Here is a 12,103-nt window from a genome sequence, read left to right on the forward strand (position 1 = left end):
TGTGTGTGTGTGTGTGTGTGTGTGTGTGTGTGTGTGTGTGTGTGTGTGTGTGTGTGTGTGTGTGTGTGAGTGTGTGTGTGAGTGTGTGTGTGTGTGTGTGTGTGTGTGTGTGTGTGTGTGTGTGTGTGTGTGTGTGTGTGTGTGTGTGTGTGTGTGTGTGTGTGTGTGTGTGGAGAGAGAGAGAGGGGGGAAGAAAAATAAAGGAGTAGGACATTGAAAGATAAGACTAGTACATCACACAACTGGTTAAACTTCAGCCTGTTGAAGATGATAAACCATGGTCTGAAACCATGCAATCCAGCCACGTGTTGGCACAGACATTTTCTGAAAACAAGCTGTAGCCTATATAGTTACTTTCCAGATCTGAAAACATTTTAAATACTCATGCATGTGTTTTATGCTGGAAAACCCTTATTTTCTGAAAACATTTCTGTTTTTATGATGTTCTGCAGAAATGGCCATAATAAGCCTATAGGCCACATAAAATATATCTTAATTGGGGCTGGCTGCATGAAGAATTCCAAGTCCTAATACTTGGCTCTGATTCTATTCTTTAGGCATTTGTGCGTTTAGGTTGAAATGAAATGTCCTATCACTTTGCCACCTCCTTGTTTGCCAGCTTTAGTACTGTTGAACATTTGCACAGTGTTCAGACCTATGTATCATTTTATTTAAAAAAAAAAACATTACATCTCTTTTGCATGTATAATTCTAAAGTTTTCTGCCCTAAGATTTTTTTAGATTTTTCTATTTGTTAGAATTTCCATATGTCTCCTGTTATGTTGCACCGCCTCACTTGTTTTTCGTTCTGCACAGCTATACTTTTGCAGAGCGGCCTTTGCCCCATGGACTTTGTTAGGAGACTAAAGCTCTATCAGTGCCACAATGTGATCGTCAGGAATACATTACCAAATCAATAAATAACTGATGGTCCAAGAACCTCGGGTTGACTTTTGAACAGTCGGTGCAAAGAAATGGAATAAAAGCACTACAGTGATCAACAAATAGTGTACAAGTACAGATTGTCAGACTGATTTTCATCCAAATAATCCAGTCAGTGTTAGAGCTACATGGGTAATTTTCCACGCTCTCCTCTGAGGAGGTTCAGAATGTGTCACTGAATTCCTCTGAGCAGTGCAAAATGTCACTTTAGTGTTTATCAAACAGCTAGTCCAACTGTCTAATTGGCCTAGTTCAATCTCCTTCTGTCTTGCAAGTAAAAAAATATGATCCTATTTCAACTCATGTTCCCAATGTCATGGCTCTGCAATAATTTGGGATAATTAGTCTAACCCCAAAATGGTCAGCCAAGTGTTAGACTTTAATATACAGACGTGCAATACAGATGATTACTAAACCCTTGTGTGTCTGACACATGGAGAGTGAGGGACCCTGCATACACTCAAACTTGAAACCAAGTATATCAAGCCCTTCCACAGTCTAAATAATGCTGGAGGTGTTACCCTGTGAGTAAAGTCATTGCACTGATTGAAGCTGAATCTGCTGTGTGATTAGATTATGCCACCTTAGTGGGACATTACTTGTCTTTTCCACTGATGTCCAAATAGCAGATGAAAACAAATAATCTGATATGCTGTGATTTGTTTGTTGACAGTTTAAGGAGGTTTCTTTGCTTGTTAGAGAGTTTGGAGTGTTTACTGTGAGTGATGCCAGTGCTCTTTGTGTCCCTGTTTGCCTTTGGTGGAACTTGTACCCATTCTATCAGAAGGGTTGATTGAAAGTTCAATCCATCAGCATCTATCTAACAATGCCACTGCTTGCAAAAATCATGGGAGGAGACGATTTTTCTTGAAGAGGCTGATATAGCCTGGAAATCCAGACCACATCTAGAAAGATTTAGGGGCTGGCTATGAGTAAATGAAAATGGCCCAGCTCGAGGGGTGGCACCAAGATTTGAAAATATCACTGCATGCAATTGGATAACACTACGACCATTGTTTACTGACTGATTCTGGACTTCGACGTAGTAGAGCTCTCATCTGTTTAGCTTGCTTCTGGCCCACCAGATACACCGATGTGATTGGTGCAGCTCAGTTCGAATGGCATGGGTTATGAGCATCATTGCTGATTGCCAGAGTGACTTGGTAAGCAAATTCAAATTGTGCTCTCACGAGAACTCTGGATTTTCAGGATAGATCATGCAATCTCGCATGTTTATTTTACCCAATGAAAGCTCTTCTACCACCTACTGGTTTTATTGGACATTGCACATGAATGACGGCGGTGTGGTTTGAGAAAGAGAATCATTCGATCCTATATAGAATAAGGCCGCAATCATATAGCCTACTTTGAGGCATATTTCCCACAGCAAGGACGTGGTGGTAATAACATCCATGATTACAAAACTGGTAAAAACAGGTTTTGTTTTTAGAGGGTTACAACCCACTTCTGTACACATTACTGTAGGTTTGGGTGTTGCCATTTCTGAAGAAATAAAGACACAATGACTAATTCTCAAACTCATTGACTCATCATCTCTGTCATGTCATCTACCAAACTAGATCCAACAACTGGCTCACTCTTAGGGTCCCTAGTGTGCACTCAGAGCTTGGCAAAGCTGCATTTCTTTTCGATGCCCCTAGTACCTGGAACGCTCTGCAACAAACCTTAAAGCTAGAAATATTGCCTTCTGCTACTGTTTTTAAGCAATTGGTTTCACATCTCTGTTCTACAAATTGCAACTGTTTTTAGTTTCTAGTTTATTTACTTATTTTACTTATTTTATTTTCATTTACATATTTGTTTTATTCATTTTTAAAATATGTATATATATGTATATATATATTTTGAAATGATATTTTTAGCATTTTTAAATGTGTTATGTTCCTTCTCTTTTATTATTATTATTATTATTATCAATGCACGACCTTTCCCTGTAAACTCGTCGTCATTGTAAATGAGGGAAACCTCAATGCCTTACGAGTATAAATAAAGGTTTGAAATGAAATGAAATGAAATGTGCATGAGTCAGTCATATAGAAGTGACAAATGTCAGACACAATTAAACACACCAAAAAAAAACCACACACACACACACACACACACACACACACACACACACACACACTTGGGAGGTAATAATATTGTAGCTGGAAAGGGATGTAATAACACCAAGCAAAACCCAATCAACGTTAACTGCTGTATATGCAACATTTAATTATAATTAACTTTCCTGCAAGTGCTTAGGTGTCATCATAAAGATAAAGATTGTTTGTAGCCTGTCTACGTTATATGTATTTGTCTCTTGTTCTTTGCGTCTTATTCATCAGCATTATTCATCACGGTGGTCACTGCAAGCAAAGTTGTGCTTTGAGAATCACGGAATGGAGCCTTTCTCATATCATTTGAGCTGTCATTTTTCCTTTGTAAGTCTTAACAAAGTTTTAAAAGCTTTTAAGAGAAAATGTTTAGTAAACAACGTTAAGTGTGATTATAGTGTTCAGTAACATAAAAAGCTTTGTGAATATGGGCACACACACGGACTCTGGCTTGAATGTGATGACACTGTTTCTGTCATAACTACACACATGCACACTTAAGGCCTTAAGTGTTGGCATTTCTGAGAAAAACCAACAAGAAATCAGCAGGTTTACTCATGGATAATCCAAGGTGATGCGCAGGTCCCAGTAAATGTTTTCATGCAGGTAGGGTGTGGTATATATAGATTGTGTAATGCCCTGTATGCTTGTAGTAATTCTACACTGGAACTGAAATTGTGGAGACAAATAATAGGCTATATTGCTAAATGTACCAAACAAGACTTAATTGGATGAAGACGGAACAAACATGTTTAGTGAAAGTCAATTTGCAAAATGCACTAGGGCTTTCAAAAGATTACCATTGATTGATTTGCCATTCAGGTCAGAAATGACTAGTTGTCCATTCCCATCATGCAAGAAACCTTTGTATTGATAATATTTCTAATGTAGGCCTATTCAGTTTGGTGCAGAGAAAGAACACACTCATGATGATGCCACTTGGGCAGTGATAGAGGCTAACTCCCAATCTCTCCCCTAAACCCTAACCCCTAAGCCATGAACCCTCATACTTAACTGACATCAGCGGTAAGTGATCAAGTTGGCAGGGGTGTAAGGGTTCAAAATAACAGGAATGGGGCAGCACCTGCAACCTATAAATTGACAACATAAAAACAATATGTTACAAACACGTTTCCATTTCCATTTTATGACGTTTACCGATTTTTTAAAGCTTCTAGACTCTCTCTATTATTAAATAACACAATGGCAACTTGCCTACACTTGGCACACAGAAGTCAATCAAAGGTGCTCCACACCAACACGACCAAAAGGGATGGGTTAGCAGTAGGCCTACTTCACTAAGAAAAGCACACAAGGAGGGGAGTAGCGACCACTAAAGGGAGTTCCCCCAAACGGACAGCCTGAACTGATACAAACATCCAGACAGGGATGCCACAAGCAGAAGCAGCAGGACCAAATGGGGAAAAACTGGAGCCACCCGAACCAGCTTCACCAGCACCCACTGGGATGTTGCCGGTAGAGGACACACATGGACACACAAACACACATGGAGACACACACGGACACGGACAGACACACACAGACATGGATGTGGACACACGCACGGATACAGACAAGCGGACACACACAGACGTGGATGTGGACACACACATGGACACGGACAGGTGGACACACGGTCGACCACACAGACACACACACATGGACACTGGACACACACACACACACACACACACACACACACACACACACACACACACACACACACACACACACACACACACACACACACACACATTAATTAGGCTAATTAGACATCAATTAGAATCACTTTTTCAATTATGGCTTGTTGTGCTGCCATTAAGCGACTGAATTTTTTTTTTCCATTGCAAGTCATCTTTTCCCATATACTGTAGGCTACCTTGCTACCTCCACTTTATTATTTAACTTCATATCATTTTCTTAAATAGTTGTTCGTGGATAAATGTTACTTCATAAGAATTCACTCTCTTTATGGGCCTCTCCCTTGGCTGTATGCCTTGACGTCCCCCCTCATAGACCCCTTCAATGTTTAATCATCCAGAGCCTAGGTTAGGTGCGCGCACAGCATGGCGCGCGCAGCTAAGAGACCGGCGGCATGTTAAGCTATTATGTTAACCTCGGATTCCAATAGCAACGTATAGGAAATTCATTTTTGTATTTCTTTAGAAGTCTCAGATATAAAGTTATTCTCTGTCAAAGTGACGCCAAAATGAATGAGGGTCAGTGGAATGCTAGAGGCAGGTGGTGCTTTCCAGATGTTCGCTTACCCCTTGGTGAATGTAGGTTGCACAGTGGGTTTGGCTTATTGAGTTGGACCAATCAACGTAGACCTATAGCATAGGAGAAAAGACCTTGCCCTGAGGTGGGAGCTGAAAGGAATTACGGTCATCTGTCTGGTGAGAATGCAAAAGAAGGGCTTTCTCTGCAAAAATCCCTTTGGTGCGAAACGGACTATTATCGCTAGGCTATGCGTGGCATTGCAACAAGTTGCTCTTTTCTCTTTCTCACAGCCTTGTTTTCAAAGTAGCCTACAACCTAAACATGTCTGAACATCCGACCGCAATGTGCAACATTGTAGCCTACATGTCTTACTAATGGCTGCAAGTAGCCTAAGTTGGATGCGAACGTATTTTGACAAGCAAGGTTTAACTGTTGATGGCATTTGAAATGATAAACAGGAGGCTATCCTACAATTCCCAGTGTGCTGTGCAATAGCCGGAATTAAAATAAAGACAGTCGGGAAGTCCCATAATCGTTTAGTTTACTTTCATTTTCGCTTCTTTTGCTGAGTAACTGCAGCGTATTTCGTAGCCTGTGCGAATAACGTGGTGATATAACTTGCAAGAAAGGTCTGTTGTATATTGCATGTCTATTAATGATCAAAAGTTTACATACTTTATCTACAACATATTTCTTGTGTAACCAAATTAGCCACACTTTCGCATTGTTACAATGACGTCCATGGACATGAGCCCCGCGTCGAAGAAACAGGTAAGACATTTTAGGAACGTGGATCCAAGTTTTAACAGCTCTATGATATTAAGTGTAACAAGTTAGAGAACTTTGTAAACTAAATAAAGTGAGTGGGGATAGCGTTTGCATGCAGAAACCTGACCCTGACTGACTCTGAACTCGGCCTAGGCCTAGTGACCGTACTAAAACATTGTGCCATCAAAAGGAAATGCTAAACATTCTATCTCATCCCAGGTTGACAGCTTTTGCAAGAAGCTCACCTCAGAGGTAAGTCAAGCTATTAGCCTGTGTAGCTATCTGCTCAAATGTTCTGTGTCTGTGCTGACGTCAGTCTGTTGTATTCATTTGTATTATATATATATATTCTAGGCAGAACAGCTGGTCACAACATTCTTCCCTCAAAAAATTGCAGAGATGGATGCCCTATTGAAGGTAAAAATGAAAGACCCATGCCACTGCAGTGTGTTTCCAAAGTAGCATGCATGTATTTGTACACTAATGCTACTTGAACTCATTTTTTTAAAAAATCTCTTCTGGAGGGAAAGTGCTGGGAACATTAAGGGATTAATAACCTCGAGTCTATACACATCTCCTAATGATAGCCTGTCAATTGTTGGTTCTTTTCAGTCTTCTCTCAGTCTGGAAGACATGACGGCGCTGAAGGCTCCCCTTGACATCCCAATTCCAGACCCAGCCAAGGAGGAACTCAAGAGAAAGAAGAAAGAGGAGGTCACTGAAACACAATTTCATTCAGATCCCTGTATTTAGTTCCATTCACTTTCATAAGCGAGTTGTGTAAACTCTAAAAGCGCTAACGTCCAGACATTCTAAACATTTAAGCACATTTTAGCATGTTTCCGTTCTCTATTTGTTACACACTCCATTCAATAGGTTTTATTGCATTTGCAGAAAGAGGCCAAGGAAGGCAAGAAAGACAAGGACAAGGACAGTGACAAAGAGGATGAAGATGGTATTTAAAATAGTGAAATACTCCAAGGCCCTTACAGACACAGATTGGCATAAATGAATAATTTCTAGATTTGCTTTTTTAGTATTCCTTAACCATATCGTCAGTGACTTGGAGATGGTTGTCATGTAATATAAACAACATCTGATTTCAAGTATTGTTCATCATTATCATCGATATCAACAAATGTTTCTTTGGCGCTGTACTTGACCTCTGACCTGTCTGTTGTAGCTGGTCCTACCTGTGGTCCCATTGGCTGCAATGAGAGGCTGGAGGCTCTGCTGAAGGAGATTAAGCCTCACATCCAGACCCTGAAGGAGAAACTGAACACGGTAACGTCACAACATGGCTCTGCCTTATTAGTATTAGAGGGCTGCAATGAACACACACACACACACACACACACACACACACACACACACAGCCTCTTATTCACACAGTTCTGTCATTCCCACTTACTATGTTTAGTTTGGGAACGTGGACGCATTCAAATTAAGGTGCAGGAGCCAAAAAGTCAACGATCCAACATGAAGAAGAAGGTCTGCACACTTGCTCTCCGTACATTGCATTTATTTGAGTTAAAATGACGTTAAAGAGCTGAAGAGTCGAAACGTCACTTTAACTCAAATCAATTAAATACACAGAGAGTAAGTGTGCAGGCCTTCCTCTTTATTTCCACCTAAACTATGCTCGTAATGTTTGTAGCTGAACATTTTACCTCTGTGGTCATCATGCCAATATTCCTCTCTGTTTCTCGTAGGTGTCAATGTGGGTACAACTTCAGATCCCCAGGATTGAGGATGGGAATAACTTTGGCGTGGCAGTTCAGGTTAGCCTATCATGTATTTATAGAAATGGCAGAATAATTCAGATACAGAACTGATTGCCATTGCCTTGATCAGTCTGAACATTGAACAGAATATTGCATTGCCTTGAGTCTGTGTGTACAGGCATGATACATTTATTGTGTTCCAAATCAGTTGATTTGATTGAAGTAAACTGAACTGTCATAGTTGGAAATTAGATTTAAATGTCATTAACATATATTTCTTATCATCCAAATGTTCTTGGTAGAGTCTAAAAAGCCACATATATTGATAAATGGTACAGATACATTATAGTTCATCATTTTCACTTGAAATATATTGCATTTTCCCTTCATATTAAGTCTATTTCATTATGGATGTTTGGTAAATGTGCAATGATTTCAGGAAAAAGTGTTTGAGCTGCTGACCAACACTCGGACCAAGATTGAGGGATTCCAGACACAGATTTCAAAGTAAGTCTGACAAAGCCACCCATTACCTCTGTGTAGAAAAATCTGAAATCTGATATCAATCTGAATCTGACATCTGAAATTGATCTAAATCTGAAGTAAATTACTGTAATTGAAAACTCTTCAGAGTGAATAAGCTCAATTCGGCCACCACAGACAGCATATATGGACATCATGTTGTCATGTTGTGAATGTATATGATGCAATGTTTTGTTCTCTATAGGTACTACAGTGAGAGGGGTGATGCAGTGGCCAAAGCCTCCAAACAAGCACATGTGGTGAGTTGTTCTATTACAAAAATATGTATGGCCTGAGAAAGTCTTGTTTCTAAGTAATTGTCGTGTTTTTTATTCTATTTAGTCTATAAGTAATATTGTTCAGCTTGTTTCATTTTACAATAAACGGTTAATTTAAATGTCAATGTAATGTTCCCTGATGTCACTGTAAGTCACTTTGACCAAAAATGTCATTTAAATGTTAGCAACTTAAACATGTGTGTATGTGGGATTCATGGATGTCAACACCATTACATGAACACCACACATGAAGCGGTTATAAACTAGCACAGCGACTAAGTTAATGAGTTGTAATGCTATCACATTGGAGAATAGAGGACAGCAAGCAACTTTAGGTGGGTTTACATGGACACAGTTAACCCGTTTAGAACCTGATTCATGCCATAATCAGAAGAAATCAGAGGAACTTCGATCTAACTGAGAAAAAAAGTGTGTATGCAGGGGAGGCTACTGAAAACATAAGAAGCGCCGTTGAATGCCATAGCCATGCCAATGAGTGTTCCACTACTCAACCCCTTTTTGTTCCATCTTCCCTGACAGGGAGACTACAGGCAGCTTGTTCATGACCTGGACCAGTACCAGTACGGCGAGCTTCGCATTGTTGTTCTGGAGATCCGCAACACATATGTGAGTTCAAATGAAGTAGCTTTGGCTTGTAGCCTAAGATCAGATGCATATTTGGATTGATTCTGTAATGAGTGCTGATTCTGATTGAGTTGTGTTCTGAACTCAGGCTGTGTTGTATGACATCATCAACAAGAACTACGACAAAATCAAGAAACCCAGGGGAGACTGCAAAGCTCTCATCTACTGAGGGAAGGAGAACAAGCCACACACACACCTTTTTACACTGGCAGTGAAACATACCTTCTTATGTGTCGTTTTGTGATGCCATTTGATCCTTTTAGCTGTGAGAAAGTGCTCATAGTCATTTTCAGTTTCAGAAACCACTGTGCTGTATTCGAATGCTTTAATGCCATTTACAAAATAAAACAGTTATTATATTACTCTTGGTTTTGTGATCTTATATTATTCTGTTGATTCTGTTAATAATATTGTTCTGTTGTCATGATCAGTTCAGTTTTATTGGTGCTGGGAATCTCCACAATCTTCCCTGTAAAGACTGATTCCTGTTTCACACTCATGTACAGTATGTACATCCTGGAGATTTTTCTCAGTGTCCCTGCCATTTTAAAAGTCTGTCAGGTATAGTAACCATTTTAAAAACCTAAGCTAAACAACTCCCATTAGTAAAACCTGTCTCCATGTCCATTCTTCACTTCTCCTTTTCGTTCTGTTGGAGCTACTAGTCCACTGGTGGGCCCTCCCGGACTGCACCAGCTTGGTTCCAATCGAAACCAACCCCGGTAGAGCACTCTCCAGGCCAGGCAGCCTAGAGCTCCCCCTATTAGCTGGGAGTGGAACTGCGAGAAGTGAGCCAGCAGGCAGAGGAGCAGAAAGACCCACAGTCCAAGCAGGGAGGCGCAGAGCAGGAAGAGCAGCCGGAGGGGGGCTCCCGGGGAGCGCACGCACCGGCCAAAGGCAGACGCCTCTTCCAGCAGCAGCAGGCTGCACAGGCACAGCAGAAGGGCCTCCTGGGATACATCGCAGCCGCGCCACTGGAACCCGGCGCGCAGGCAGCTCATCTTACTCTCCCCGTCCCGGAGCAGCAGTCTCGAGCCTTCCCCAGGAGATGTGGCCTCCGTGCAGGCTTTCAGAGCGGTGCCGAGAGGCTCGAAGCAGCTGCCAGAGGCGTCTTCCAGGGAGGTTAAGAGCCAGCGCAGGCCCAGCCACACAGCACTGGCTGCAGCCAGCCGACTGAGGTGACGGAGGGAGAGAGAGAGGGAACGGCGGAGAGAAAAGGAGAGCAGGAACGTGAAGGATCCAGCGAGCACGCAGGTCCAGCCCCAACCGGAACTCAGGAACATTCTAATTGGAGGCAATAAGGAGTCAAGTCAAGACAAGGGACTCGCTCTCACTCACAAAATATGAGGCCCAAAGGTATCAGTTTTTAGGCCCAAAGGTATCAGTTATTAACATGGTGGAAAGAACAGACAGACAGGGTCACAAATAATTGCAATCACTGTGACATAAAAAAACAAAGCATCTCTTTTTGTTTAATAAAGATCAGACTCATAAAACAGTCTTTCTACATCAAAACACACTGTCCCCCTCACACACACACTCACACTCACATGTCATCCACATCTCACCTGTAGAGGTAGTGGTTCTTGTTAGCGAACACACTGTACTTGGAGGCCCACATTCTCAGGGCAGGCCCAGACAGCAGCAGGAAGGAGAGCACCAGGTGGAAGTGGCGTCTGAAGGAGCCGTGGCTGAGGAATGCGGCCGTGAGGTCGCTCACCACCGTCAGGGTGGAGTGGGCGAACGAGACCGCCGGATGGTTCTGGAGGACATCCGCAGCCTTCCTGAGCCCACCGCGAGACATCTTTCCAGTGGTCTCCTCCCAGGTCCTCTCTTCTCAGAGGTCAATGATCCAGGGCCAGTGTCCAGTGAGAGAGAATCCACACTCTCTGTGTTACTGACAGTTTGGGTTGATGTGGTCCATCTAGAGGTCCTCTCAAAATAACTCCTCTACAGAGTCTTAATAGTAAAGCTGTGAGGTGTCAAATCAAATGGCTTGTTCTAAAGCGATTGGCTGGTAATACTGTGCTCCCTGTTTTTCCTGCTCTGTTTTCCTCTCTCGCTCTTCCTCTCTTCTCTGTCTGTTCAACTTCAACAGTCAACTGTGAGTGAGTGTGGTCTCATGCAGTGACACCCATCCCCACGTTTATGCGCCCCCCCCCCCTGCCTAAAGCCACACCCTCCACTGTGCCTCAGGCATGAAACCTTGGGGGGAACTGTTTCACTGTTTTTTGTTTTCTTCTGCCTGTCTATCAAGATGTTTCGAATTTTGTTTCGGCAGCATATCAGAACGTTTTTTCAATATCTTGCCTTCACTGTTAAGTCTCATTTCCATTTCTGGAAACATTCTAATCTGGATTGGTATGTGGGTTTTTTTTCAATTAGGGTACCAGCAGATGTGTACAGTATTTCATCACAGTCACTGAGCAAAACTAGGTCAAAGACAAAGCATGCTGTTTTATTTAACTCAGATTAGATCTCCCTTTTTTGGAATATTTTCTTTTGTTTTATTACAAGGCAAACAACTTCACTGATCATATATGATACCGATCAGCTGAGCCAGCTTTTCAACATCAACAATCAAGGCAGGCCGAACAGCCTATGAATTAATAGATCATTTAATCTTGCACAAGAGTGATTTCCACAGGCAACAAGCACAAGGACTGCATTGTTCTGTCTGTTGACAGGTAAGAATGCAGGCTTCAAGAAAAACATCCCAAACCAGTTTTGAGATTTTCTGTGGATGTCAGTGGCCAAACAAACTAGGTTAACGGCTCTACACTGCAGTTGACATGATGTAATGTTTTGTGAGCTTTGTGAATGCCTCTCTCAGTCAGCACTTCACTGAAATGAATAGGGGGGTGACAGAATACTGAATTAACACTCC

At 41.8% G+C, this 12,103-nt stretch overlaps 2 protein-coding genes across 4 annotated transcripts; one reads left to right on the top strand and one right to left on the bottom strand.

Moving 5' to 3' along the window:
* The first annotated feature begins 5,392 nt into the window (after positions 1 to 5,392).
* On the top strand, positions 5,393 to 9,578 carry psme1 (proteasome activator subunit 1). Of its 3 annotated transcripts, none has more exons than XM_062521960.1 (12): positions 5,393 to 5,455; positions 5,991 to 6,050; positions 6,267 to 6,299; positions 6,402 to 6,464; positions 6,660 to 6,761; positions 6,942 to 7,002; positions 7,231 to 7,331; positions 7,760 to 7,828; positions 8,211 to 8,278; positions 8,499 to 8,553; positions 9,112 to 9,198; positions 9,305 to 9,578. In XM_062521960.1, the coding sequence occupies exons 2-12, from the start codon at positions 6,012 to 6,014 to the stop codon at positions 9,383 to 9,385; spliced, it is 759 nt and encodes a 252-aa protein (XP_062377944.1). In that variant the 5' UTR covers positions 5,393 to 5,455; positions 5,991 to 6,011; the 3' UTR covers positions 9,386 to 9,578. The 3 variants fall into 3 exon arrangements, with proteins under 3 accessions (XP_062377944.1, XP_062377945.1, XP_062377943.1); XM_062521961.1 differs by lacking the exon at positions 5,393 to 5,455 and adding an exon at positions 5,547 to 5,908; XM_062521959.1 differs by lacking the exon at positions 5,393 to 5,455 and having other exon boundaries at positions 5,549 to 6,050.
* LOC134066592 (fat storage-inducing transmembrane protein 1-like) lies at positions 9,528 to 11,314 on the bottom strand. The gene is made up of 2 exons (XM_062521958.1): positions 10,785 to 11,314; positions 9,528 to 10,500 (listed from the first exon to the last, which is right to left on the bottom strand). The coding sequence occupies exons 1-2, from the start codon at positions 11,018 to 11,020 to the stop codon at positions 9,819 to 9,821; spliced, it is 918 nt and encodes a 305-aa protein (XP_062377942.1). The 5' UTR covers positions 11,021 to 11,314; the 3' UTR covers positions 9,528 to 9,818.
* Between the last annotated feature and the right edge of the window lie 789 nt (positions 11,315 to 12,103).

The sequence above is a fragment of the Sardina pilchardus genome, chromosome 19 (assembly GCF_963854185.1).
Source record: "Sardina pilchardus chromosome 19, fSarPil1.1, whole genome shotgun sequence".
Taxonomy (NCBI): Eukaryota; Metazoa; Chordata; class Actinopteri; order Clupeiformes; family Clupeidae; genus Sardina; species Sardina pilchardus.

Excerpts from the sequence above, each read along its gene's own strand:
- psme1 (XM_062521960.1), top strand. The coding sequence starts at position 6,012 with ATGACGTCCATGGACATGAGCCCCGCGTCGAAGAAACAG. Across the intron at positions 6,465-6,659 it reads AGATGGATGCCCTATTGAAG|TCTTCTCTCAGTCTGGAAGA; the intron begins GTAAAAATGAAA and ends GGTTCTTTTCAG. Across the intron at positions 8,279-8,498 it reads TTCCAGACACAGATTTCAAA|GTACTACAGTGAGAGGGGTG; the intron begins GTAAGTCTGACA and ends TGTTCTCTATAG.
- LOC134066592 (XM_062521958.1), bottom strand. The coding sequence starts at position 11,020 with ATGTCTCGCGGTGGGCTCAGGAAGGCTGCGGATGTCCTCCAGAACCAT. Across the intron at positions 10,501-10,784 it reads AAGAACCACTACCTCTACAG|AATGTTCCTGAGTTCCGGTT; the intron begins GTGAGATGTGGA and ends GCCTCCAATTAG.